Source organism: Haliaeetus albicilla, chromosome 12 (assembly GCF_947461875.1).
Source record: "Haliaeetus albicilla chromosome 12, bHalAlb1.1, whole genome shotgun sequence".
Taxonomy (NCBI): domain Eukaryota; kingdom Metazoa; phylum Chordata; class Aves; order Accipitriformes; family Accipitridae; genus Haliaeetus; species Haliaeetus albicilla.
Window position 1 is genome coordinate 41,877,460 of NC_091494.1, and position 24,857 is coordinate 41,902,316.

The 24,857-nt window shown below is 50.3% G+C and overlaps 3 protein-coding genes across 8 annotated transcripts; 2 read left to right on the forward strand and 1 right to left on the reverse strand.

Annotated features, from left to right (window-relative positions):
• The first annotated feature begins 1,144 nt into the window (after positions 1-1,144).
• Positions 1,145-10,514, forward strand: COG1 (component of oligomeric golgi complex 1). Of its 3 annotated transcripts, XM_069799376.1 has the most exons (15): positions 1,145-1,528; positions 1,617-1,861; positions 2,349-2,530; positions 2,915-3,085; positions 3,187-3,340; positions 4,255-4,465; positions 4,637-5,425; positions 5,738-5,884; positions 6,868-7,029; positions 7,339-7,466; positions 8,083-8,191; positions 8,661-8,770; positions 8,876-8,951; positions 9,336-9,375; positions 10,353-10,514. In XM_069799376.1, exons 1-14 carry the CDS (start codon positions 1,160-1,162, stop codon positions 9,351-9,353), a joined length of 2,871 nt encoding a protein of 956 aa, XP_069655477.1. In that variant the 5' UTR covers positions 1,145-1,159; the 3' UTR covers positions 9,354-9,375; positions 10,353-10,514. The 3 variants fall into 3 exon arrangements, with proteins under 3 accessions (XP_069655477.1, XP_069655476.1, XP_069655479.1); XM_069799375.1 differs by lacking the exon at positions 9,336-9,375; XM_069799378.1 differs by lacking the exons at positions 7,339-7,466; positions 8,083-8,191; positions 8,661-8,770; ... (1 more) ...; positions 9,336-9,375; positions 10,353-10,514 and adding an exon at positions 7,118-7,332.
• On the reverse strand, positions 9,045-19,691 carry VCF1 (VCP nuclear cofactor family member 1). Of its 4 annotated transcripts, XM_069799379.1 has the most exons (5): positions 19,466-19,691; positions 17,707-17,803; positions 13,786-13,827; positions 13,451-13,513; positions 9,045-11,775 (listed from the first exon to the last, which is right to left on the reverse strand). In XM_069799379.1, the coding sequence occupies exons 1-5, from the start codon at positions 19,510-19,512 to the stop codon at positions 11,530-11,532; spliced, it is 495 nt and encodes a 164-aa protein (XP_069655480.1). In that variant the 5' UTR covers positions 19,513-19,691; the 3' UTR covers positions 9,045-11,529. The 4 variants fall into 4 exon arrangements, with proteins under 4 accessions (XP_069655480.1, XP_069655481.1, XP_069655482.1 ...); XM_069799380.1 differs by lacking the exon at positions 13,786-13,827; XM_069799381.1 differs by lacking the exon at positions 13,451-13,513.
• Positions 19,692-19,838: 147 nt separating this feature from the next.
• On the forward strand, positions 19,839-23,665 carry MTNAP1 (mitochondrial nucleoid associated protein 1). The gene is made up of 4 exons (XM_009930065.2): positions 19,839-21,264; positions 21,682-21,789; positions 21,994-22,110; positions 22,638-23,665. The coding sequence occupies exons 1-4, from the start codon at positions 19,914-19,916 to the stop codon at positions 22,664-22,666; spliced, it is 1,605 nt and encodes a 534-aa protein (XP_009928367.2). The 5' UTR covers positions 19,839-19,913; the 3' UTR covers positions 22,667-23,665.
• Positions 23,666-24,857: the final 1,192 nt, after the last annotated feature.

A 24,857-nucleotide genomic window follows, 5' to 3' on the forward strand; every position in this document is an offset into this window, starting at 1 on the left:
TCCTCTGAGAACAAGCATTTGTAAGAAAGCAATTACCACGCTTGTTGCTACACTGCATTGTAGCTGGCTGAGTCAGCATTAGGTGCTAAACAGGTATGTTGGCTCTGGGTAGTTCTTCTGGTCAGATCTATATATATGTACGCACAAGTAGTACACAGAGAGATGGCTCTGGGTTTCCATCAGAAAAAAATATTAAGTCTTTACACGAAGGCTGATACGAGAAAGGCAGTAACTGCCCAGGGAAGATTTTGCAAACAAATAATCCGAGCGCGCTGATTTCATTCTGCCTCCGCAGGCTGAAAATACGTGAGATGATGGAAAGCGTAGGTATTGCAAGTTGGAGCTACATACAGAAGAGAGGGGGAAATAAAACACTACCCAGAGGGGCCTTTTTGTTTCCAGTGGGTGCATTCCAGCTGTGCCCCCCACAGACACACCTTCACTCAGCACGATTTCACCAAACCTGCGCAAGAGGAGCACTTTTTTTTTTTTTTTTTAATTAAAACCACATCAGACAGGGCCAGCAGCGTTTTGCTGTAAAGCATTTTTGGGGGAAATCTTGGTGTGCAGAGTGGGGCTGGTGGAGGGTACCCCTCAGCACACCCCCAGCTGCAGCCTCGCCCCCCCTCCAGTTTGAAGACAGCCCTCCTAAAGCAAAAAGACCTGTCAAGAGGAGAACCAGGGGCTCAGCCGGGCCCCCCCCCCGCAGCTCCCCCGCCTCGGGCCGCGCAGGGCGGCCGGGCCCCGCCATCCTCCGCCGTCCCGTTGTCTCCCTCTAGCGCTGCCGGGCTCTGGGGGGGGGTGCACCGGGTGGTCCCTTCTGAGGGCAGAGCCTCCGGAGAAGGGACGCGGGGGCTCAGCGAGAGCCTCCCCACCTCCGCCCCGGCCCCGCTCCCCGGGGGCTGAGGCATGGCCGCGGCCCGCTCCCCTTGAGGCAGGTAGGCCGCAACCTACCGCCTCCAGAGGGGCCTCGCGGGGTGTGTGGAGCGAGAGCGGCACCCGCAGGACGCGGGGATGGGCCCGTTTCCTCGGAAAAAGGACCAAAAAAAAAAAAAAAAAAAAAAAAAAAAAAAAAAAATCGGTGTTTTCTTCCCCGCCGCCGTCCCAGGCCGCGTCGCTGTGGCAACGGCGCCAGGGCGCGGCTCTGCCCTACCCCAAGATGGCGGCGCCCCGCCCCAAGGCGCCAGCCCGGAAGCGCCCTGCCCTTCCCGTCGCCAAGATGGCGGCGGCGTCCGCATCCGCGCCGTCCCTCTTGCGGGCCGGGGCGATCATGGCGGTGCGGGGAGCGGAGGCCGAATCGCTTTTCGAAGCTCACACGGCGGCCGAGCTGCGGGCGGTCGAGCGGCGGTTGAGGGCCGGTATCGAACAGAAACGCGAAGAATTACGGCAGATGGTGGGCGAGCGGTATCGCGACCTTATCGAAGCGGCCGACACTATCGCCGAGATGCGTCTCAGCGCCGAGAGCCTCCTGGGCGCCGTACGGGGCCTGCAACGAGGCGGCGCGGCCCGGCCCGGCCCCGCGACGCCGGTGAGGGGAACGACGAGGGGCTGCGGTGGGGGGGTCGGCCCCGGAGCCCCCCGCCATGATCCCTTCTTTCCCACTATTCCTCTTCCAGGCTCGACCGCCGGCTCAGGAGAACTTCTACCGAGCGGCAGCGCAGCTGAAGCTGCTGCTGGATGTCCCCGAGAAGGTGTGGGGTGCCGTGGAAGCCGGCCGGTATCTGCCCGCCGCCCGGCTCCACCTGCTCGGCGGTCATCTCCGTCGCCAGCTCCAGCTGGATGTGGCCCGTGCCCGCAGCAGCCCGGTCCTCGCCCGTTTCCCCATCCTCTTGCGGCAAGTGGCCGCCGCCAACCACCTCAGGTGGGCCGGCGTGGGGGCTACGGCTTGGCTGGTTCTTTGGTGGGCCTCTGGGAAGCAAAAAAATGTCGTACGAGGACGGCGGTGGGAGGCTGGAAGAGGTTGCCCGGGGAAATGGTGGATGTTCCATCCCTGGAAGTGTTCAAGGGCAGGTTGGATGGGGCTTTGAGCAAGCTGGTCTAGCAGGAGGGGTCTCTGCCCATGGCAGGGAGGTTGGAACTAGATGATCTTTAAGGTCCCTTCCAACCCAGACTGTTCTGTGAGCCTATGACCCGAGACTCCACTGCTGTGCCGGGGCTCTTGCTGCCGGCCGCCCTGCCCTGTGCCAGCTGTGGGGCAAGAATGCCGCACGCAGTCCCGTAAGACCCCAATAGTCCCACTTCTGCCTGGGGAAAATAACGTCTTCGCTTGGTGGGTTGTCATGTAACCACACCTGAACATCTCGGGCAAGCATCGAGACTGGTGACTGTGCGCCTCGTTCCCTTGCCAGATCCACCATCCTGCAGGAGAGCAAGTCCCTGCTGAAGAGCCAGACCGTGTCAGACCAGGCAGTGGCAGAAGCCCTCTGTGCCATCATGCTCCTGGAGGACAGCTCTCCACGTCAGGCCCTCGCCGACTTCCTTCTGGCTAGGAAGCTGGCCATTCAGCAGCTTCTCAACCAGCCACACCACGGTCAGTACAATGGGCTGCCTCCTTCTTAAAGTCAGGGTAACCCCCCCCTTTGCTTTGTCTCCCTCTTGGCCCACAGAAGAGCGGGTGGGTTAGTCCCATAACGCTCACGATGGCAGTGACACAGCCGTGTCATGCTACTGCAGTGGTGTGGCTGACACCACTGGCGGTGTTTTGCTACAGCGGCAAAATGCCACAAAAATTAACAGTGCTCAAGGGCTTAAGCCAAGCCCACCTGTAACAGGGAAGCAGGTGGTGTGTGGGGCTGAGTCCTTTGCCCTCCAGCCCTTCCCTGGAAGATTTCACTAGAACTGCAGCCCTTGAAACACAGGGCTGCTGGCACCTCTGTTGAAGGGGCTGCCTTGGCTGAAAGGCATTTCTCTACAGGTGCAGGTATAAAAGCTCAGGTGTGTTCACTGATGGAGCTGCTGACCACTACCCTGTACCAGGCTCATGCTCTCTTCTACACCATGCCTGAAGGGATGCCACCAGATCCAGCCCTGCCCTGCGGCTTGCTCTTCTCCACCCTGGAGAGTACCACAGGCCAGCACCCGGCAGGTGAGTGCCCAGGCAGCTCTGCGTTAGGCCTCTGCCTGTCCAGGTTTGCAGGCAGGAGGCTACCCGTGTGCTGGGCTGATCTTCTGACCATGTGCTTCTAGGGAGAGGTGGGGTTCTGGAGGAGGAGGTGAAGCTGAGCAGCTGGTTCAGGTACCTCCCGGAATCCGTGGTGGAGTTCCAGCCAACCCTGCGGACCCTGGCACACCCCATCAGCCAGGACTACCTCAGAGACACACTGCAGAAGTGGATCGCCATGTGAGTGTGACAGCGTCCCCCTTTGCAGGACTCTCCTAGACAGTACACGGCCTCTGTGCCAAGGCAGCAGCACAAAGCAAACCCAAGCTCGCTCACTTTCTCACTCACTCCAGCCAGGCTGCGCGTTCTGCTGCCTTCTTGCCTAGCATCCCATCTCCCCAGCAGTTAAACAGCTAGAGGCAGCATAGCACCATCCTAACAGCCAGGCTGTAACACTCTGACAGAACAGACCACCTGGGCTGCAGAAAGATAATTGTCTAGAGCTGCTTTACACTGCCATAACCGCCAGCAAACAACCACAGAGTAAATGAGAAGAAAATCCCTTACCTGGCTCGTTTGCCTCTTGATCCAGCACCTCCTTTCTCCTCGCTGCCCTTCCCTGGACTGTGTGGGGGGTAGCCAGACCCCCTTTATAGAGTTGTCAGCTCCACCCCATCCCACTATGCCTTGCCCTGTGGATGGGGACAGCCCAGCAGCCCTGCCCACCCCTTAACAGCCTTGTCAGTCCTGTGTCATTATCTGATGGAGCCAGCTGGTCCCTGCCATCAGCTGCAGCCCCCCATGGTGTGCTTGCTGGCCATGGGATATTTCCCCAGCAACCCTTCCCAGAGTCCGCACCTGCCCTCCCTGCCTCCTGGCTTTTCCTGGGGCACTGTGCTCCCAGTTTTGACACCCACTGAAGCCCAGGGTTCCTGCCAGTGGGCACATGGCTTTCCTGCAGGGCCCCAGTGTGGGATCCAGAGTGCAGCTGCCTTGCCAAGAGGCAGAGGTACCCTCAGCCCCACAGGTGATTCTGCAGGCAAAGCCTCTTCCCGACAGGTTAATTCCCCCACCTTGATGTAGCTGATGTTCTCTCCTGCCTTCCCCGGGGCTGTGTCTGAGCAAGTCAGACTGAAGTGAAATGTTGCCTTCAGGTGCAGTGACGACATCAGATCCGGGGTCAGCAATCTGCTCGTCTATGTGAAAAGCATGAAAGGCCTCGCAGGGATTCGTGACGCGGTGTGGGAGCTGCTCACGAGCGAGTCCATCAGCCAGAACTGGGAGGCGGTGTGCCGTCGCCTTTTGGACAAGCCTGCTTCATTCTGGGAGGACCTGCTGCAGCAGCTGTTCCTGGACAGGCTAGAGGTGGGTGCTCTGCCATGGCAATTCATGGGGAGCCTTTCTCTGTGCCCCCTCTTGCTGTCTCAGACAGTCCACTGGTGCCTGTTAGCAGCGCTAAGTGTGTATTTTAAGGGCTAGGTGGCAGGAGGCACATGTAAAAGGTGCTTTATTTTTTTTCTCCTGGTTCTGTTCCAGACACTGACCAAAGAAGGGTTTGACTCCATTTCAAGCAGCTCCAAACAGCTTCTCACCTTAGCCTTGCAGGAACTTGAAGTCAAATCCAGCACCTCTGCCCTGAGCAAGCACATACAGTTTGAACACAATGTGGCCCTGTTCCTGTGGTCAGAGAGCTCCGGCGACCTGCCTTCCGATGCCGCTTGGGTCAATGTGGCAAACCGCGGCCAGTTTGCCAAAAGCGGCCTGTCCATGAAGGCCCAGGCGCTCACGCCGTGCGTGCAGAGCTTCTGCTCGGCTCTGGACTCAAAACTGAAAGCCAGGTTGGATGACCTCCTGTCCTACCTTCCCGCGGACTCCTCGGCTGCCAAGGAGGCCGCTCCCGTGGTGCAGCCACGCTCTGCCTTCGACCGCTACGCTGACGCTGGCACAGTGGAGGGACTGCTCCGCGACCGCTGCGTCGCCTGCATCCACCATGTACTGGGCTGCGTGCGCGAAGAGCTCCAGAGTGCCCAGAGCCTGCTGGGGGGGCAAGCAGACACTCCTAGTGATACCAGACTCAACACTGTCCTCTTCATGGCGAGACTCTGCCAGTCCCTGACCGAGCTCTGCCCTCACCTGAAGCAGTGTATCCTGGGCCAGTCAGGCAGCACAGAAATGGCGCTGAAGGAAACCCGCTCCACCAAGAAGCTGGGGAAGGGGAAAGCCCAGGAAGTGACTCCCGTGCAGGCCAAGTGGCAGGGGGTGAAGGCAGAGCTCCTGCAGCAGAGCCTGTTTGCTTACCAGATCTGGAGCTCAGCCATCACCAAAGTAAGGAGCTGTTTCTCTTGTCACAGCTGCTTCCTGCGTGGGTTTCGCTCACTTAGCTCCCTGCGGTCAGCGCTGCTGTTCCTTAGCTGGCTGCTGAGAGCTCGCTGCGCTGCTGCCACGCTGCTCAGTCAGCCTGCAGAGAGAGGAGGTGGTGGCATCCAGTGGGATGGTCTCCATAAGATTCACTTTGGGAGGAGCGGGGGGATGCAGGAGGTCGGTCTCTCCGCAGGCAGGAGCAGCCTGCCCATCCTGTGGTACTCCTGTTAGAGCTGTCTGTCCTGTGACTGGGTGCTTTTGTGGTTTGCGCTTTAGGGTTTGGTTCAGTGCTTTACCCGCACGTTGCTGCTTGACACAGCTGGCGCTGTCTTGGCCACAGCCACCAACTGGGATGAAATTGAAATTCAGGAGGAGACAGAGTCTGGAAACAGCGTAACGTCAAAGATCCGGCTGCCTGTGCAGGTAGAAATGTCCTCTCGGTAAACACAGAGAAATGGTCTGCTGGGAGGAGAAGAGCACTGGTTTCCAAAACCGCCGCTTTGTCAAATGGTGCTGATCTGCTATGGAGTTTGCTTGAAGTTATGAGCAGAGGGCAAGCGCTCTCTGGTGTCCTCATTTGCTCTTTGAGATACTCACCTCTTAAGGACAGAGGTCAGAGGAAGGAAATTAGATAGTTGCTGGTGTATATTCAAATGAACAACATTGGCCCAGATCCTGTAAAACTGAGTCAAAGAAGGGACTTATGCCTGGTTTATACACAGAGGCCCCCAGGAGAGAGATTTTATGGAAACTGGATGCACTGAAGGACGGGGCTGCGACAGTGAGACTTGCAGAGCCTAAGAGAACCATGGCTTGCAGCTTTCCATAGGTGTGGTGGTGGTGGTGCAGGAATGACACGGTGACAAAGCAGGTGGTGATCGCATGGAGGGAGAGGAGGGCCAGGGCAAGAGCGAGTTTTGTGTTTGCACAGTACGGGAGGGGCTGGACAGGGCAATAGTCATTTGTAGTGAACCTTACAAGGTGAATTTTACTGATTCTGAAGGAAGAAGCAGCCAGATGAGAGCTCAGGATAGCTGGGAGGCCCAGGAGAAGAGCGAGGGAGTAAAATAACAAGCGCAGGTAGTGGGTGGTCAGAGCAGGGTCAGTGGTGAACAGAAGAGGCACAACAAGCAATTCTGTTCTGACTACACTCAGGCGAATACCTCTGGTAAAAGTACTTTTGAGACTTTGAGGACTGCTATAATCAGAAGTCTGGTGTGTCAGTAAATAAAAACTTGTGAGATACTTGAGCCATGCTATGGGGGCAGGTAGGTCTCAGCAGCAGAGCTTTGTAGTTGCTGAGGAATTAGGAAGCTCACATCATGAGAACTGAAGTGATGTTGTGCCGCTGATAAAACTAATGTAGCTTACAGACCACATGAAAATAACACTGTTTTCTTAAACAGCCGTCCTGGTATGTCCAGTGCCTCCTTTTCAGCCTGTGCCAAGAGGTGAACCGGGTCGGCGGTCACACTCTTCCAAAAGTCACCTTGCAGGAGCTGCTGAGGACCTGCATGGCAGAAGTGCTTGCTGCCTATGAAAAGCTCATGGAAGAGAAGCAGGAGAAGGTACGTGAGTAGCCCTCGCTTCAACTGGCATGGGACGGGAGGGTCGCTGGGCACATGGTGATGCATACGCTCCTGTCCCTTGGAATAGAAAATGTCTGCCTGTGGGAGTTGGAAAGGGTGAGTACATTCTTCCCCTGCCTCCCCAAAAATGAGGCAAAAAGGGATCAGACACCAGATTGCATGCTCAGAATAGTTCAGGTACGTTGGTTGTTTCTTGGTGCTGGTGTTTTTAAACGTTTCCCCTGAAGCAGTCCTTTGGCAGCCCTCTCAGTGAGTGAAGAGCCCTGTTCCTGACTGTCCTATTTGCAGAAAGCAGGCACCTTCCCCATGACGCAGAACAGAGCTCTGCAGTTACTCTACGATCTGCGGTACCTGAGCATCATCTTGACAGCAAAGAGCGAGGAAGCAAAAACCAGCAGGATCAAGCATGACTCCAGGTGCGGTGCAGTTCTGGGGTTCAGATACCAGCAGTAGTTTGTGGGGCTCTAAAATGGTTTAAATCAACGGCCTTACTGGCTGTCAGGAGGATGCCTGCAAGAGTGGTGCCTTTGGGCCTCACAGGAGAAGGGTAGTGCAGACTCTAAGCTCTGATATATTCACTGACATTTAAGCTCATCCTCAAAATACAGAAGGAGGGGTGGGATTCTGCGGCTGAGAGCTCGGAGACAGCAGGCTGGTCCCCCCCTGCTTGCATACAGAATGTGTCCATATGGTGGCAGTGATACCATCAGAGGACACCCCTGGAGAGAACAGTTAAGCTTCCACCCAAGAGTTAAAACCTTGTGTATGCTCCAGTCTTGAGAACTGAGGCATCTCTCTCTGAGATGTACCACAGGGAGAAGGTTCCTCTGCAATAGCAGATGTTGTAGGTTGTGTCATAGCTGGAAATCATTTAGGCAGCTACTCTTCTGCTGAGTAATACCCATTTTGCTCAGTCACCTCTTAGGGGCAATTCCCTCAGCGTTTCAGAGGGACCAGTGAAACGGCACTGTTGGCATCAGCAGCTGTTGCTAGGATGTAACCCCTGACAGCACTCCTCTGCTCTGCTTGTAGGATTGAGAAGGTGACCGACTTCTTGGAGGGACACATAGATCCATTTGACTTGGACGTTTTTACTCCACACTTGAACAGCAACCTTAATCGCCTGGTTCAGCGAACCTCCGTAAGTTCAAAGAGAAGGAAGGGATAGATCAGGAAGCAGGGCTGCAAAACACATTTTGAAGGGCAGCTGGGGTGGCTTTATAAACTGCTTAATGCCTAAAGATAACTACTGGCACTTACTTAGAAATGGGAAGAGTATTTAATGCCAGCTGAAGATAAGAGGAGCTTGCCGAGCTGGCCGCACAGCACATAATCATGCATGGAGTTGGCTGAACTTTATCTAACAGGATTCACTGGAGCCTGTGCAATGCTAATTGGGTTAAGTAGTGCTGAAACAGGCCTAGAACTCAACTGTGGTAACATAACGAGCAGTGCCAATTAAAAGGAAGAGTTAGAGGGGGAAGGGAGATACTTCATGTTCAAACTTAAAACCAATCACAATTGGTGTGCGAGTAGACTCACCAGCGATGTACTGTGTGGTGAGCTCTGCAGCTGCCTCCAAATACGAACAGCTCCTTTGTGTCTTCCAGGTTCTCTTCGGCTTGCTAACCGGGACAGAGAACCAGTACACGAGCAGGAGTGGTGCTCTGAGCTCCCAGGAGCTCCACAACATTTTGCCGTTAGCATCCAGCCAGATCAGGTAAGGTGCTCAGCTCTTCCATGCATTCTCATGTCTGTTTGGGAAGCGGATCTAGAATTGCTGCTTCCCTGTGACCGGCCACATTTCTTTCTTCCATCTCTTAAGATTTGGACTTCTGCCACTGAGTATGTCAAGCTCGCGAAAGAGCAAGTCTGCTACCAGGAGCACAGAAAGAGTTCAGGTTGGTAAAACTGAGCCATACTCACTTTTTGCCAGTACTCATTCTCCCACCAAGACTTAGAGCTTGCAGGGAAAGAAGAAAGTAGCCAAACAGTTAATATTTAACCCGATTTTTATTTTCGGTAAAATGAGAGAACCATTACGGCAACACAGCATGAGATGGTTTGGATTTCCCCTTGACCCTCAAAAAAACCCCACCTGGTGGCCCCTGTATTTTTGGGGCCCACTGCTCTGTGGTAAAACAAAGGCAATAACCACCACAAAAATGCAGTGAAGACTTACACGGGTGAGGCATTTTGAGATCAATGCATAGAAGACAATTCATTAAAAGACAGCTGCAGGAAACATTGAAGGATACTAGCTAATTATTTGAACTCCTTTCCAGTGCGATGCTGACCTTTAACTCCTGACGAAGCCTGGCTTGGGTATTTAAGCCTGTGTGAACAGAGTGGCTTGCTTCTCTTGCAAAGGCTCTGTGTTGTCCTGTTTATCACTAGACAACTATTATGTTGCTAAGTTTCCCCCAGTTTAAACATCTGCTTAGATGGAGTTCTCTGTGCTGAGGATTGAGAGAGCTAAGGAATACCTCACTGTGACAGGAAGCAGTAATTAATAATGTTTCCTTTAGCTATTATTAACTCAATGATCCATCTGTGGTGGTGTCTTTTCAACTGTGACAGAAGAGTAAAGGTCTGGCTTTATTAGAGCAGAGAGTGTTACTTGAGATGCTAATGTTTACTCTGCAACTCTTGTTCTCCGTTACTCAGAAGCATTAAGGACCACACGTAGCATAAGGGCTGTTTAAAAGCCCAAAACTTCACAGTAAAGATATTCTTTACCTCTTACATCTCAGCTGTAGTAGAGTGTAGAAGTATGCAGTGATGTTTGGCTCGCTCCTACCACTTCCCTTGCCTGCTGTGGTGGCACATGTATGTTCTGCGCTAGCCCCACTTCTCAGAATCCCTGACAGATGCTTGCTCCTTCGTTTATGCTAGAACAGTTCTAGAGAGGTTAAAGACCATAGTTACTCAAGAACAGCTCTCTGCAAGGGCAACAGCTGTACTTCTACTATGCTGGCATCCTCTTGCTCTCAGAGCAACAGCCCCTTCCCTACAGTTCAGAATGATTTTTTTTTTTTTTGAGCGTTGAATGACATTTGAAAAGTTACCTGTTGCCAACAGCACCAAGGTGCTGTGCTTCTGCCACTCAGAACTGCCTCTGTCTGCTTGTCACTAACCACCAGGAGTGACACCGCTTAGGTTGTGGTTCAAGCTCAAGTTGGTTGGGAAGAGCTGTTCTGCTGTAGTCTATGCCTCCTTGCACCTACTATCGATGAGGGTATGGAGTAAGTCAAAGGTATGCTGTAATAGTTACTGACACTTTTGTTTTTAAAAACTAACAGGTTCCAGCTCCTGCACTCACAAGAGCAGAAGACGAGGCATCGCGCCCTGGCGCTCTATTCAGGCAGCTTGTAACTGAGGAGGAAGACACAGCTGCACCTTCTCTCTTCAAGCTGGGATGGCTTTCTGGCATGACCAAGTGATGCAATAAAACATAAAAAAGTTGTCTGTGTATTCATCTTCACTGAGATCGCTCTCTCCCCTTGGCAGGGAGCGGTGACACCTCTGCTGGTATTGTCAGAAGAGAAGTCCTTTCATAGAAGTCCAGATCATAGTACGCCACTTGAACCAGGCCCAGGTCAGGATTGTCCTTGCCATCTGTTTGCTGGAACAGAGGTGTAGCTACTCTTTCACCTCCTATTCCTTAGAAATTGTTAACCTTACAGTCAAATTAAAGAAGAAAAAAAACAGAAACAACTACACACGGTAGCAGAAAACAAAACATTTCACAGCTAGAAATGGGTAGTGGAGCAACATAAAGCCCCTCCCAAGGCTACTCTGTACTTTTCTCCATAGGCACCATGACTCTGCTCTCTAAGTGAACCCAGCAGGCACCTGACATTTCAGCTACAGCTGCCTAAGCTTTCCTGGTTCTCGTTTCACATTTTGTTTTCAATACTGCAGCAGTAAAGATCAAGTGAGATAGGGCTCATCACACACCGAGCTGGGTGGAAAGTTCATCACTGGGGCAGTCCTAAGGGATTTCAGTGACTGCACCTATTCCTTACTGTCTTACTAACTCTAAATGCCCAAATAAATTATGTTGCCAAATAAATTTTTTACTAGTTTATTGAAATTAAAAAAGACTTATAAAACTGAAGATGAACGTTTTGAGAACTTTACATAAAGCAACAAATTGCTAACAAACAGATTAGGCAGTTGATTGGAATTGGACATTTTGCAATCCTATAACACAGATGTGGATTCCTCAGTCTCCTCTTGACAGGTACTTTATAACCACCCCAAAAAGAATCCTATAAAAATTGCTTCAAAGCCCCTTTTGCATTGCAATAGTGCAGCAAACCACAAGTAAACAATTTCCTGTTAACCTGTTATTTCAAATATAGACTGAAAAGGCAACAGGCGTTTTGTGCAATTCCATTTTAACAAACTTTTATGTTGAAATATCAAATCTACACAGTGCTGTCCCTTCACAGAAGGCAGGGAACTGCTGGTTCATCATGTAGGAAGGCGTCCCCGGCTCTGTAAGCTGTGAAAGTGTGCCTCCTTCAGGATCTGGTTGATGTGGAAGTAAGGACCTTGGCTTAGTGCAGACTGCTCATGGAAGGACTGAGAGGAGACAGGACTGGATCCTGCAATTATCGGGTTTAGGCTGGTTTCTGCACCACACGCTCTGTCAGGGCTGTTGATGCTACTGCTACTACAGCTGCTGCTGCTGCTGCTGCCGCTATCGCTGCTGGAGGACTGAGACAAAGAGAAGGTTAACAGCAAAATCACACGGTTTTCTCTCCTGTCCATAATGAAACACCTCAGGTAAACAAACCATCTTTACGACAAGTCCCTCCCTTCCAGGCTCACGTTCAGCCTGATGGACTAACGTAAATCCACCAGGTGCTTTCTTGGCATTCACGGCTTCCGTTATTGCCAACACATGAAAAGCGTCACAGAGCTGAAGGGATGAGCAAGCCTTCACCCAGAGGTTCACTGACCTCCAGTACGTTGGATTTCAGTATTTCGGTTTTAGGCCCACCAGCTCTGCCCCCATGACCCACTTTAGCACTAGTGAAGTTTGCTGAATTTATCTGAGAATTGGAAAATAAAGAACATTCCTACTGAACTGCACGTGTCAGTAAAGGCAGGCAGGGCATGAGGAAAAGTTTATCACTTCTGTTCTAGCAGACATTTTAGGTAAGCACCATGCAAAGCATTTTCCTACAAGTCAATCTTTCTAAAATGAGATCTGAAGCATCCAAAGCAACAGGCTGTTAAAAACAAATGCAACATGATACCCATTTTAAGTCTTTGAACACTGACATACATACAACTACACTTCTCCCAGTTAAATACTGGGATGGCAATGTTAACTGGTAGTTAGTTTTCCATAACAATTTACTTGACATGACAGTGAAAGAGCGACAGGCATCGAAGACTTCCACATGCAGAAAAGAGAACTCATGATTTAGCTTGCATAGGGGACAGGGCTCATTTCCCAGCATTTAGGATAAACACATTTCATGGTAATGACTGGAAGAGCATTAGCCATCGTTTTCAGTGTTTCAAAGACATAAAACTGTTTGGCTTACACCATTTCAAGGGCTGCTAATGAAAGGTTCCATTAGTTAGAGCTGAAATATTTCATTAGTGTGTGATACGCTGTTCAGGACAACACTGCAAATATTAGGTGCTTAAGAATCAGAGAATGGCTACTCTTGCTATCCCGTAAGAAGTAAATTCACAAAAGCAGCCAGTGCGACAGCAGCTAAAAAAACCACCCCACATTTTTGTAAGTATTAAACTAAAACCACAGAAGTCAAAGCTTGGTGGCCACAGCAGAGGAACACAAATTTAAAGAAGTCCACAGTAATTTAACAGTCAGCACCACATCCAGAAGGCCTCACTTTGGAGTAAATCTGAAGAATGGTGCAAACTGCACCCAACATATCTGTCAACAAGCAGTGAGAAAGGCCCAGGAAGGCACTGTATGAACATTTGAGGTGGCCCACATCTCAATGCTGACTGGAAACCCCAGGGCACTGGTTCTGCAATTGATTGTGACAATTCGACCATATAAATTTCCTTGTTTTGCTAAGCACCAAAAATGCTTTGGTTCTTTCTGTTGTAGTACAGCAAGCAAGACTATGGCACCGAGGCTGCACCCACGCTGGTGTGTTAGGTTCAGCTAGCAAGGAGAAACCAACAAAACACATGTGAAGTCATTCTTGGGGAAGCAGCAGATATAACTACATGAGCAACCAGCTCCTCCTCCTAATGCTGCTAACGCTAGAGAGGGAGAGAGAAGGACAGAGAGGAGCCACGAAATGGTGCTTGCTAGACCATCTCTTTTTGCATAGAAGCACAAATATTGAAATGCAATGCCGTTATGCTGAACAAGTCACAGCAGCCTTGGAGAGAAACCCACCGCACAGGACACTTTGTTTCCTTTTAGTCTGTGTTCCTTACTGTTTTTCGTTACAGCCACCTTCTGAAAATCAAGGTAAAAATCGAAATGAGAACCTAGTATTACTTACTGCTAAGGTTTCACATCTTAACAAACATTTCAGAGCTGTTAGTAATGATTATTTTATGCGTGTCTAATTTTTTTTAAAACCGAGACAGTGTCCTGGGACGTGCTTCCTACATCTAAGGCTGTTGACAGATCTGGTTTGTCAGACCCTCTTTATTTCCATTTCTCTAATGCAAAAATTCACTAGCACATGAAGCCCGTTTATTGCCCAAATCACGTCAAAGACCTACCATTTCCCCAGGTTGTGGTGCACATTCTGTTACGCATTTGGACTACAATTAGACAAAAAAAGAATCCTTAAAGTCATCATGTCAGCAATGACAGTCATCTACACAATGAAACAAAGTTTTAAGCAAAAGGGCAAAGGAAAGTAGCCCAATGAAAGTTTATGAGTACTCTTAAGTATCAAAAGGGCATCTTCAAGGTTTACCTGAGTCATTAGCCCCTCTTAACATCACACTGAGTAGCTACAGAAGTTTTAAATAACTTCCAAACAAATGCCCCGTTAAATGTTTTAATCTGATCTGTGACGTAGCATCTCAATCACTCATGACAGGAACTTAAGAAACAGCCATTCAGACCCTGCTGCTCTCAAAATCATTCAAGATGAGTTTAACAGAGACATTATCTGGTTTTAGTTAGAATTTAAGACCAGCCCTTCCTCACTAGTGTAATACTGTAGAGTGGCATAGCTGCAACGCTAGACAAACACTTTGATTTGAGAGAAGCAACTGCTGCTGTGCGTCAGCAATCTCCACCAACAAAACAGTGGTATTTCTAAGCTCTGGGGAATCCTGTCATCTGTCAGAATAACAAAGAGGAACCACAAGAAATTAGGTTTTACAGAAGTTATTCAGGAAGGAAAAGAGTTAGCCAGAACACTGCAGACTCCCTTCCTTCCCAGGGAAAATCAGAGCAAAGGGCTTTTCATCGGCGATTCCCCAGGTTGCAGAGCACAACTGCAGATTCTTGTAATTCCCGTGAGCGGCTGCTTGCAGCCAGGCCCCTCAGAGGATCCACTACAACTTTGCCTGACTTGACATACGGGCCAACAATGACACTCCTGTAGGAAGGGCTTTTGCTGAATTTATAAGCAAGTACCAGGAAAAACAACACAGCTAACCTCTTGGTCAATGGAGGACAGGCTGAACAGGAAGGGAAACACGGTAGCAAACGCTCTGCTTCGCTAATGTTTAACGTTCGCTGTAGTTCTAGTCTAGCATTTTTGTCATGTGCCTGTTCGTGGACTGAACTGCAGAGCAGAAGTTGACTGTCATACTCAGGGTGGCTGTCACCCAGGAGTGTGGGAGTGGTTTGTTCCAAGAAGAGCAGGAATTGCACATAGTTATAGTGATTTGCCAAGAAGCAGTGCTGACAGAGATTGAAAAGAATCTCAGTTTCCCTCCTGTAAAAGTCAGTCAGAGTCAAGGATGCTGTCTACCCTGGATGAAAGAACAATCCAGTGGGAGAAAACAGTGATAGCCTTTTGCATCAAATCTAGCTCATGTGAGCAGTAGGATTCAAAGCGAGGGACTGAGGGATAACATCACAGAACAGCCCACGTTTGAACTGCCACTAAGAAAAAAATCTCCCTTCGTCTTACACATATTGCTGTCAGCTATGAAGAGTAAGACAAAAAAATGGAAAGAGATCCTGACAAAAGCCAAATCCAGTTTTAGTAATATGGCTGCCTGATTTTCATACTGAGGTTATGTTCTCAAGTCAACCCCACTCTGTAAGAGAAAACAGTCAACTTTCAACCAAAGGAAGGCAAAAGGAATCAGTACTCTAGCTAGTGTTTCACAAAAAGCAGGTGTGTGTATGCCATCAGATGAAAAGCAATTCTCTCCTCATGTACTCTTTGAAGTTACAAATTGCTACTACACACACACTTTCTCCCCTAGTTCAACAACCTAAAGCTACTGAGGATTTTTAATCAGCAAGAGCTGTCTTTGCAAATGGCAAAGTATCAGGAAACTAAATAAAAGTTTTACAAATGGCCAAGAATTTCAGTGACATCAATCGGAAGCACTTGTGCACTATAAGCAGAAGAATTTCTCCATTTGGCACAGGAAGTCCTTAAAGAAACATTTGAATAATACTGATTTAATCTCATAGCTTGAATTTCTGGGCATGCTCAATTCAGTGATCCTACCTTACAAGAGAAGAAGCAAAAAAAAAAAAAAAAGTTCTGTTCATCGGTAGACAACATTGTGAATTTTTTACCCTTCAGAAAGGGAACATTGATTTATGTAAAACTGCGTCCAGCAGGCACATTCCTCCACTTCAGCGTCAACAGTAAGAGATTCTCCTTGCCTGCACATCAGGATTTAATGTGTTAAAAACATACTTTTACAATGCAAGTGCATGCATGAAGCAGGAGTCTTAATGTTAGCCTCAGCAATTGAACTCTGCACTGATGTCGCTGGTGGCGGGGCAGGCAGTTCATGCCCATGCTGTTCACTTGCAGGCACCCCAAACAAAACAGCCATTAAGGACAGAGTTAAGGTCATCCATTCTTGTGTGGCTACTACAAGACTATTCCCATTTCTGCATTTTGAGCAGCTTTGCCCAGTCAAACGCCAAGTGTTTATATGACAAGCAAAGGTGCTTCTGCCACTCACCATTAAGGTTTTTCCTGATATTCTTTATTTCATTACTCCTACTTCAATCCCTTGTTCCACACTAAATTCTTCCTCCTCCCGCCACAAAGCTCGTTTAGCCATTAACTACTCTACAAACGAAGAGGTGTTTAACCTGTTGGACAAGTGATTCAGTGTCAGATGGCAAGCAACTATTTATGGTTCTACCCGTTATACAAATACGACTTCATCCCAGCAAGTCTTACTTCTGGCAAAACAACAATACAGGAACATTTTTCATCACAGCAAATTCCTTCATGATGAACATCTCAGCTGTTAGAGCATTTTCCATACAGTATCACTGACATTAGCTACTTGTAAAGGTGTACGGGTTAAAAGAAAGCCTCCCTCACAAAAGGAACGGTGAGATACAGAGCTTTGTATCTTTTTAAGTGGAAATATACATTTGAAGCCATTGCCATATGATAAACGATATGTTGCTCCAAGTTACATAGCATTAAATATTTTCTGCAGTCAAAGTATAGTTAATAGTTCAATATAACTGCAATAGTTCATAATTACTCACTACAGCCAATCTTTGGAGTAAGGGCTGTACAAAAAAACAACAAGGATATTTCAAAAAGCTTAAAAGAAATCCATTTCATTAACTTCCAGGGACACAAACCAGGAGGGAGCCTCTGCTCTGCGTGCTCTTTTTCATGAATATTTTGCAACAGAACTACATTGCTAATTAGAAATGCATACAGTGAATTTTCAGATGATTAATACCGGCAACAATTCAGGAAATCTGGCAGCAGTTTGGAAATCAGCATTTTGTAAAAAAGAAGTCTCATAGCTAGCAAATTGCACCATCCTAGAACACCTGTCATGCAAGCGATGAGAGAAGAAGAGACAGTTTATCCCACATCCAGCAAAAGATCATGGCAAATATGAGTAGAAACCCAATAGTTTGAGTTCAAGTGTTTTAGCTGTGAACAAGCGAGTCTTGCTTAAACTGCCAAGATCTATCAGAGCATTTTTTAAACATCAGATAAGTGCTACTGTTTGCAAGAGGCACTTTGTGTATCGCACTAGTTGGAATGCTTTTTGACTTTCTACCACAAATAATCACATTACTATTAAGTAAATGCAAAGTTGAAAGAGTAGATGGCCAGGCAAAGTGACCACACACACTTGTAATCCACCCTAGTCATTTCCTCGGTTCTGGATATGTTACACTTTGTTTCAGACAGCAAAACTAAAAGTGGCAGCAGATGCTTTTCTTGCATCTTCACTTGGGTGCTACACATCAGTATTTGAAAGATATTAACAGAAATATTCAGGCCAAAGATAACCAGGTTTAGTAGAAAACATGCTGATTTCCAAACCACATTTTACAGATTTCAATCTCTGAAGCACGTAACAGAGTCAAGCCTCGTGACCTCATACACAAAGAAAAAAAAAGTGTTTTCATTAACTACTCTCCATGAATAAAATTTCACAGAATATTCCAACTGTTATCTAAATTCAGCATTAAAGGAAACTGAATTTTCCCAGGAAGGCTCTCACCTCAGTGTCCCAGGAGTCCTGCAGGACAGTATTCCTGGTACTACGTTTTGTCTGGGGAACATGACCATCATCTTCATTGCCATTCCGTCTCCTCTTCCTGAAGAAAGTTCAGGGACAAAGGAGAAAAAAAAAATATTATCAGTTTACTGACATACCTTCTGTTTTGTCCTCTAAAGGCAACTCTACAGAAAAAAAAAGTGGAAAAATTAATAAAGGATGTTATCTAAACCTCTGATGTGCTGTGGACTTCCACATTCTCTTTTTAGCTGTTCTCTACAGAGAGAAAACGGTCACATTTCTCACAAAGTAGCCAGGCTAATATTTTCATATCAGTTTAAGGGACATGGACTCACACCTACCATTAAAACCAGTGCTGAGCATCTTTCTAAATAAACTTGTTTGACAATTCTCAACCTTGCAACTGCTCTCAGTACTCAGGCACGTCTAAAAATAAGCCTGGGACTTTGAATAACATCTGACAGGCTGAGAAAAACACCCAGGAAGAGTGGCAGTGACCACACTTTCAGTAAATACTGAATTACGTTCATCTTGCTTACACGAGTCTGCAGTTAGCGCCTACGATGACCTTCTTTAGTCTCTCCACTCTGACAGCATTTGAAGTCAAGTCGCATTCCTGAACAACATTAATTTCCATGCGGAAAGGAAGTTTTGTCAGAAAACACCTCATGGAAGACAAATCCTTCCCTGTTTCTACGTATTTGCCATTATTCTTATGACATCAACACTGCTTCACAGCAGCTGATCAAAACCAGCAACCTAGAATTCCTGCAAATCAACATCTCTCAGCGTCCGCAGAATTTTAATACTAATATCAAATGATTCATTCCACCGTACAAGCACTACGGGTCAACTAGGACCTCGGTACGCTGGGCACCATCCAAAAAATAGGACAGAGCTGTTTTGCTGTCTAAAAATTAATACACACTCAAATGAGTCAAAACAGACTCAAGCGAGGTATTTATAACCAAATCTTTTCTTACAGACAACCTTCTGCAGCAGACTCAGCTGCCAGTATTTGGTCCACGCCTACAGACCAGGAGCTGCCTCCTCGCTCTCCCATCCCTGGGATGCCCACAGCACTCTCAGCCGTTGTCCACCACAGTCCACCGGCTTCTCCCCCTCCCAGGGCCACTCTTCTTAGAGCCGACCTCCCCGCCTCGCTGCACGCTTGCATTGCCTCTAGATCCCTCCTTTTCTTAACGCCTGCAGCCCACCAACAAACTCAACACCTCCATCCCCCACGGCCTACCCTGCCGCCTCACAACCCGGGGCACTCACAGCCCAGCTCTTACACACTTCACGGTCCCTCCTGTTTCTCCCCCACCCAGCTAGGACCTACCTCCTCCCCCTTCCCCACCAAGCCCAGAAATGCCCCTCCAGCACACCGCGAAGCCCCCCCATCTCCTCTACGCCTCGAACGCAGCCAACCTTCCCCCCCCCAAACCCGGCTACACCTTTAACGTTCACCGCCGCCACTCTCCCAGCCCCTTTTAACCCCTTCCAGAGATCAGGGGGTCGCTCCTCCCCTCTTCCCCCCCCAATCCCTCACCTTCGCAGCTCCCCCCCTTTCCGCGCCCCCCTCTTCCTCAAGCCATCCCCCTCCCCCTCCTCCCCACTCCAAAAACCTCCCCTCCGGTGCCCGAGAGGCCGTCCCCCTCGGTGACCGAGCCCCTACCCCTCACCCGAAACCCTCCCCAACCACCACCTCCCCTCAGGCCACGTCCCCCCCCCCACACACCTCTGTCTCGCTCCCCGTTCGCTCGGCAGCGGTTGCCGGCAGCTCATGGCGGGGCTGGGCTGAGCTTTACGAGGTCTGGACGAAGCAAGGCGAGAGGCTGCGACGCAGTACGGCCTAACCCGGCCCGTCGCCCACCGCTGAGGAGAAGACGTTTCTCTCCCTTCTCTCCCCCCCCTCCCTCCCTCCCTTCCCCGCGCCCGCCTCGCTCGGCTCCAACCGCCGCTTCCGGCGCCTCCGCCTCCTGCGCATGCGCAACGCCTGCCGCTGGCCGGCCGCTCCCCTCTCTGGCGTCACAACGTGCGCCGGCGCGGGGTGGGCGCGCATGCGCGTTGCGCACCACCGAGGACACCCCCCCACACACACACACCCCCACCCCCACCCGGGAGTAGTGGCGGCGGCGCCTGACGGAAAAGCAGCCCCGGCAGGGGCGGCCCGGTCCTGTGCTGACATGGCGGCGGCACCGGCGGGGAAAGAGCTGTGCCCGTACTGCCACAAGCCCTTCAAGCGGCTCCGCTCCCACCTCCCGCACTGCAAGGCCGCGCCCAGCTCAGCCACCGGTAGCGCCCCGGGGCTAGGCCCAGGCCTAAGCCCAGGCCCAGGCCCAGGCCCGGCCGCCGGGCCCTCTGCGCCCGGGAGCGGCTCTGGTTCGGACGGAGCCGGCCTCGCTACCGCCGGGCAGGGGGCAGGTAGCAGGCCGCGGGTGGGTAAGAGTGGCAAACGGCTGCCCAGCGCCAGCGTGGGGCAGGGGCTGGCCGGTGCTGTCCCCCGGGAAGCGGCGGCAGGACGTGTGGAGAAGGATGCGGCGGCCTGGAAGGGGCAGAAGGTTGCAGCCGAGCAGGGTGGAGGGTCCGACCCTGAGCTTTGCCACCAGTCCAACAGAGGCCACGTACAGCGGAAGGTGGAACCCGCAGTACAGGAGTTAGCCACGTCCCTTGATTTGCTCCCCGAGGAGGTTGAAGATATACCCAAAAAGCTGAGTAATGGAGTGAAAATAGTAATAGAGAAGCACCGTGCCAGGGTGATCAGGGAGAAGAGCGGTTCCAGGAGCAGGGATGCTTCAGCAGGGAGCCACGGCACACACAGGTCACCTGTGGAAGGGCCGGATCCAGGCAGCGCTGCTGACCGCGCTGACGCAGCCCAGCCTGACACACAGGAGGGAATAACTGTTCCAGATACTGCAAACACAGAGACGCGCAGCCTTGGAGCAGTGGAGAACACGTCTGAGAGCTCAAAGGGAGAAAAAAGCAGTAGTTTAAAGGCAACGAAAATACCCGCACTTCAAGATCCCCCTGAAGCTGACTGCAGAAGTAGCCCCAGTGACCTCGTTCAGCAGGAGGAAATAGACAAAACCATGACAGAAGAGAAGCAGATGTACCTTGAAGTTGGTGTGGAATACAAAGCTCCTGTTTCTGCTTTGCATACGAAGAGCCTCCATCTGTCAGCAATAGAGGGTTTCAGAGGTCACAATGAAGGGGCATCCAAAAATTACCTAACCAGCATACAAAAGCTTCGAGAGAGCAAGGAGCAGATGGCTGTAGTTTCCGAACCCATCCTGAATGCAAGGAGGGACACAGAGCTGGCACTGCACCAGTTCTTGCTCCACACCTCCAAAAGCCAACCCATCTGTCTATCCCAGGCCTCTGGCAGGAGCAGGCAGGCAGGTGCCATGGGCTTGGAGTGGTTTCCAGACTTATATCCTAATTATGATGGGCTGAGTATTTTTCCAGCGAAGCCTTTCCACGAAGACGTGGGGATCACAGTGAAGACAGCGAGGGGCAATTTCTCAGAGGGACAACAAGGTAACGTGAGAAAAGTCTCTGCTGCCGAGGTTTACTGCACTGTCAGGCTAAACAGTCCCGTATGAATGGGAGAGGAGGGATGGGAAACACTAAGCTGCTGGGCTTGTCCAGAAAGAGATCCAGGAAGGATCCCAGGAGGTTGACTGTCCAACCCTCCAGCCTGCAAAACTAGTGGTTTGTGTTTTTATTTAGGTCTGAGTCAGGCTCTTGCATGTTTGGGCTGGCAGAGCCAACTCGCTCACCTTGTGGGAGAGACGATTCTGCTCCTCCCTTCCAAGCAGTCAGTCCCGAGCCCAAGTCACTTGCAGCCGTGTCAGATACCAGCTCCGTGTTCACCACCCAGCACAGGGAATGCGAGCACCATGCATATTGCCCTCACTTTCCTACCTTTGACCATTCTGACTTCTCATCGCACAGGTCCCCTCTCAGAAAGGCGTCTGATGGATGTAAGGCTCGGGGAGCTGCCTGCGTGGCTGGCCACCTGCAACTTTTCTCTTCAGGGGCTGCTTGGAGGAGTGCAGAAAGGTGAGGCTAAAGTCTTCATTCTTGGGGCAGAATTGTCACACTTACCAGATTTACGTGCTGCAGCCTGGTCCAAGTGGCCGGTCTGGATCTTTATGAAGAAGTAAATAAATAGACCCAGCCATTTGGCTTTGGAAAGTTACATGGAAACCAGTGAACTCCGTAAGACTCTTGCATGGTTTGACCCTTGCATTTATGTTCCAACAGCCTGGAGCAGCTATTATGACAAATACATCAACGTGAAGAGGGGTGGACCAGCTGGGATCTCTATGCTGCTGGCTGGATACTGCGTCCTCAGCTATGGCTGGAATTATCAGCACATCAGTAAGATTTCCTTCTTGGTATCTGTCTTATTTCAGGCAATTCCCCCTTTTGCAGGATGTAGAAAGTCTATTTGCCATTCATGTTAATTCAGGCTCTGAAAGTTTAAATACTTCACATTTAAGACTAACACCAGAGCTTAAAGAACAGTATTGTGACCTGGCTTAGGTAGGCAGAGGAATTCAGCTAATAATGGTGGCAACAACAGTTGCTGATTCACAGCTTCTCCCTGGAGAGCACAAGGAACTGTCAGGAGCACTTTTAAACCCTGCACAAAGCAGAGGGAAAAGGTGTTGCAACGCTAAGCACCCCTTCCCTGGATTTACTCATAACTGGCAAGGGATTTACTGGTGTTCCTGTAGTTTCCTCAGCAGGACTTGCTCTCATGCGCAGCTCTACAGCACATAAACAGAGAAGGCTGCACTCAGCCTCCTGTTCATCACTGCTGGGCAAAGCACCCTCATGTAGTTGCCAAGCATAGCACTGTGCTAACACTCATCTGGTTTCCCCCCCCCTCCCCGTTTTTCTAGAGAGTCACCGCTGGCGTAAATACCACTGAAGAAGAAGCTGGAACAGCACCCAAGGAACAGTCACAAATATTTGACTGGGAGTCAGCAGAAGTGCTCAGGACCACTGTCCCAATGGGCATTCAAATCAGCAGAGGCCCATTTACTATCAGAGACAGGTTCTTTAATGGGGGAGGGGACAACTGCTTTTCAGTTACCCTCCTGTAGACAGGGGTGACACTGACAGTAACAGCCTGAGGTCACTGCTGTCTGGTTCAGGCAGTGTTTAGTACTGAAAGAAGAAAGTGTTAGAGCTGCCCATCGGAGGTCTGTATGCAACAGAGCTCCCGTAGTCTGCAGAAGCCTGAATCTCTCACTTTGGGACACCAGACACAGGACAACTCCTTGACCTGGGCTGTTAATGTATTTATTAATTGACATGTATGTTGTAGTCCGAGTGTTTGGCAGTAAAGTTTGTGATGTGTTGTAGCAGGGTGGGCTTCAGCTGGAATAACCATTCCCTTTAAGTTAGCAGAGTTGTGCCCCACACAGCCCGTTTCTTACTTACCTCTCTCCACAGCAAGCGCGATGGGGTTTGCTGCCAACTGGCAGGAGAAGGGTGGTCCCCACAGAGCCCTTCCACAAAGGGCCCCCCAGCCCCTGCTTCGCTGTCAGCACTGCACTGGTGGGACTGCCCAGGCTCTGGGGGAAGGACCTTTGTGAAGGCATTAAAGCAGCAGCACTCAGACCGCAGCGCCCTATTTCTGGAGGAAGAAAATCCATTGGATTAGCTGTTGTGCCCAAAGGGCAAACCGATGTCTGCATCAGACAAATGAGGACAGTTATGAGAGTGCTAGTTGTAGCCTGCCATCATCAAACATGTCTGGAAAAGGGTTGGTCATGTTACAGGCATGAAGGGTAAAAAAAAAAAAAGCCAAGAAAAAAAAAATCTGAACTCTTTATTCAAAGAGCAGTGCAGTAGTACTGTGTCAGAGGTGTTTCACCAAAAACTCCCTCTCGCTAGCAATAAAAGCCTTTGTGAATTTTCCTTTCCTGCTTGGTGCTGTCTGTTCTTAAAAATGGTGCTCCTTGACCCCCTTCACGGGGGATTAGCACACCCACACCCTGATCTCCCAAGACCCCAGCACAAGCTGGTCCCATACTCCTTCAAACCTGTGATCACATAGTGACTTACTGCCCTGGTCCATATGCAGCCAGCAGCTGCGCAGGGGGGAAACAGAGGCAGCTGTGAAGAGTCCAATTTTGGTTGCATTAGGGAAGCTGTGATTTCTCTGGTGCTTGTGCGAAGAGCTGTGAGAACCAGCGCCGAGCAAAACCAACTGGCTTTTCTAGTCCAGCAACTGCCCTAGTAGCCGTCTGGCTGGCTCCATTGTGCTTTACGGTGTCCTCCTTCCGTGTTCCATGTGGGAGCACTTGAGTCACTTCCCCAGCAGGATTTCCAGCTGCCTCTTCCCACACTTACTGGTGTGGTGACCTTTCTGTCCGCACTGCGGGGACAAGGGGAGGCAGGCATCGGTTTTATGCTGGATCAACCCAGTGCCATCCTACCACATGTTCATTTCCGCACCATTTCCCAGCAAATGGGCTGATGGAGCCATGCCATGTTCCAGCACAGCTCTCACCTGCGAGCAGCATCCCAAGACCTCCAACTGCAACAAACCTCCAACCCACAGGGATGCAAGGGGCTCACTGCTCTCCAGGGCTATTCCACTGCATGCCAAGTGTTTATTACCACAGAAGTCCCTTGTCCCCATCATCACTTGCGGTCAGATTATTTCAACCCAAGTACAGCCTCCTTCCCTGCCAGTTCACACCCCAGCTGCCTGGCGGGGGCAGGTTCCAGGGCTGAGAAACAGCCCAGAGAGAAGACAGACATCTAGAGTCAAGGAAGCTGTTTTGAGAGCTGTGGGAGTCCCTGCACCACATCCTGCCCCTCACCATAGAGCTTTACCCTCCCTCCAAGGCTAAGACCATTGCTCCCAGGCTTCCCAGTCCCAAAAACACTTACACTTAAAGCAGGTGCCTTGTTCAAACAGGCTCTGTGGGCCCCGAGGGCAGGTATTGGTGTCCCACAGCTGTGCTGACAGGTGCTGGGTGCTGCTGGTGACTGGTAGGGGGGTCTCCATGGGTGGCACATCCTTGCATCCACTCTCCTCGCCAGCAGCCACGTCCAGCTGTACAAGCTCCCGAGGACAGCCAGCTCCCTGGGGGGATGTGGGGCAA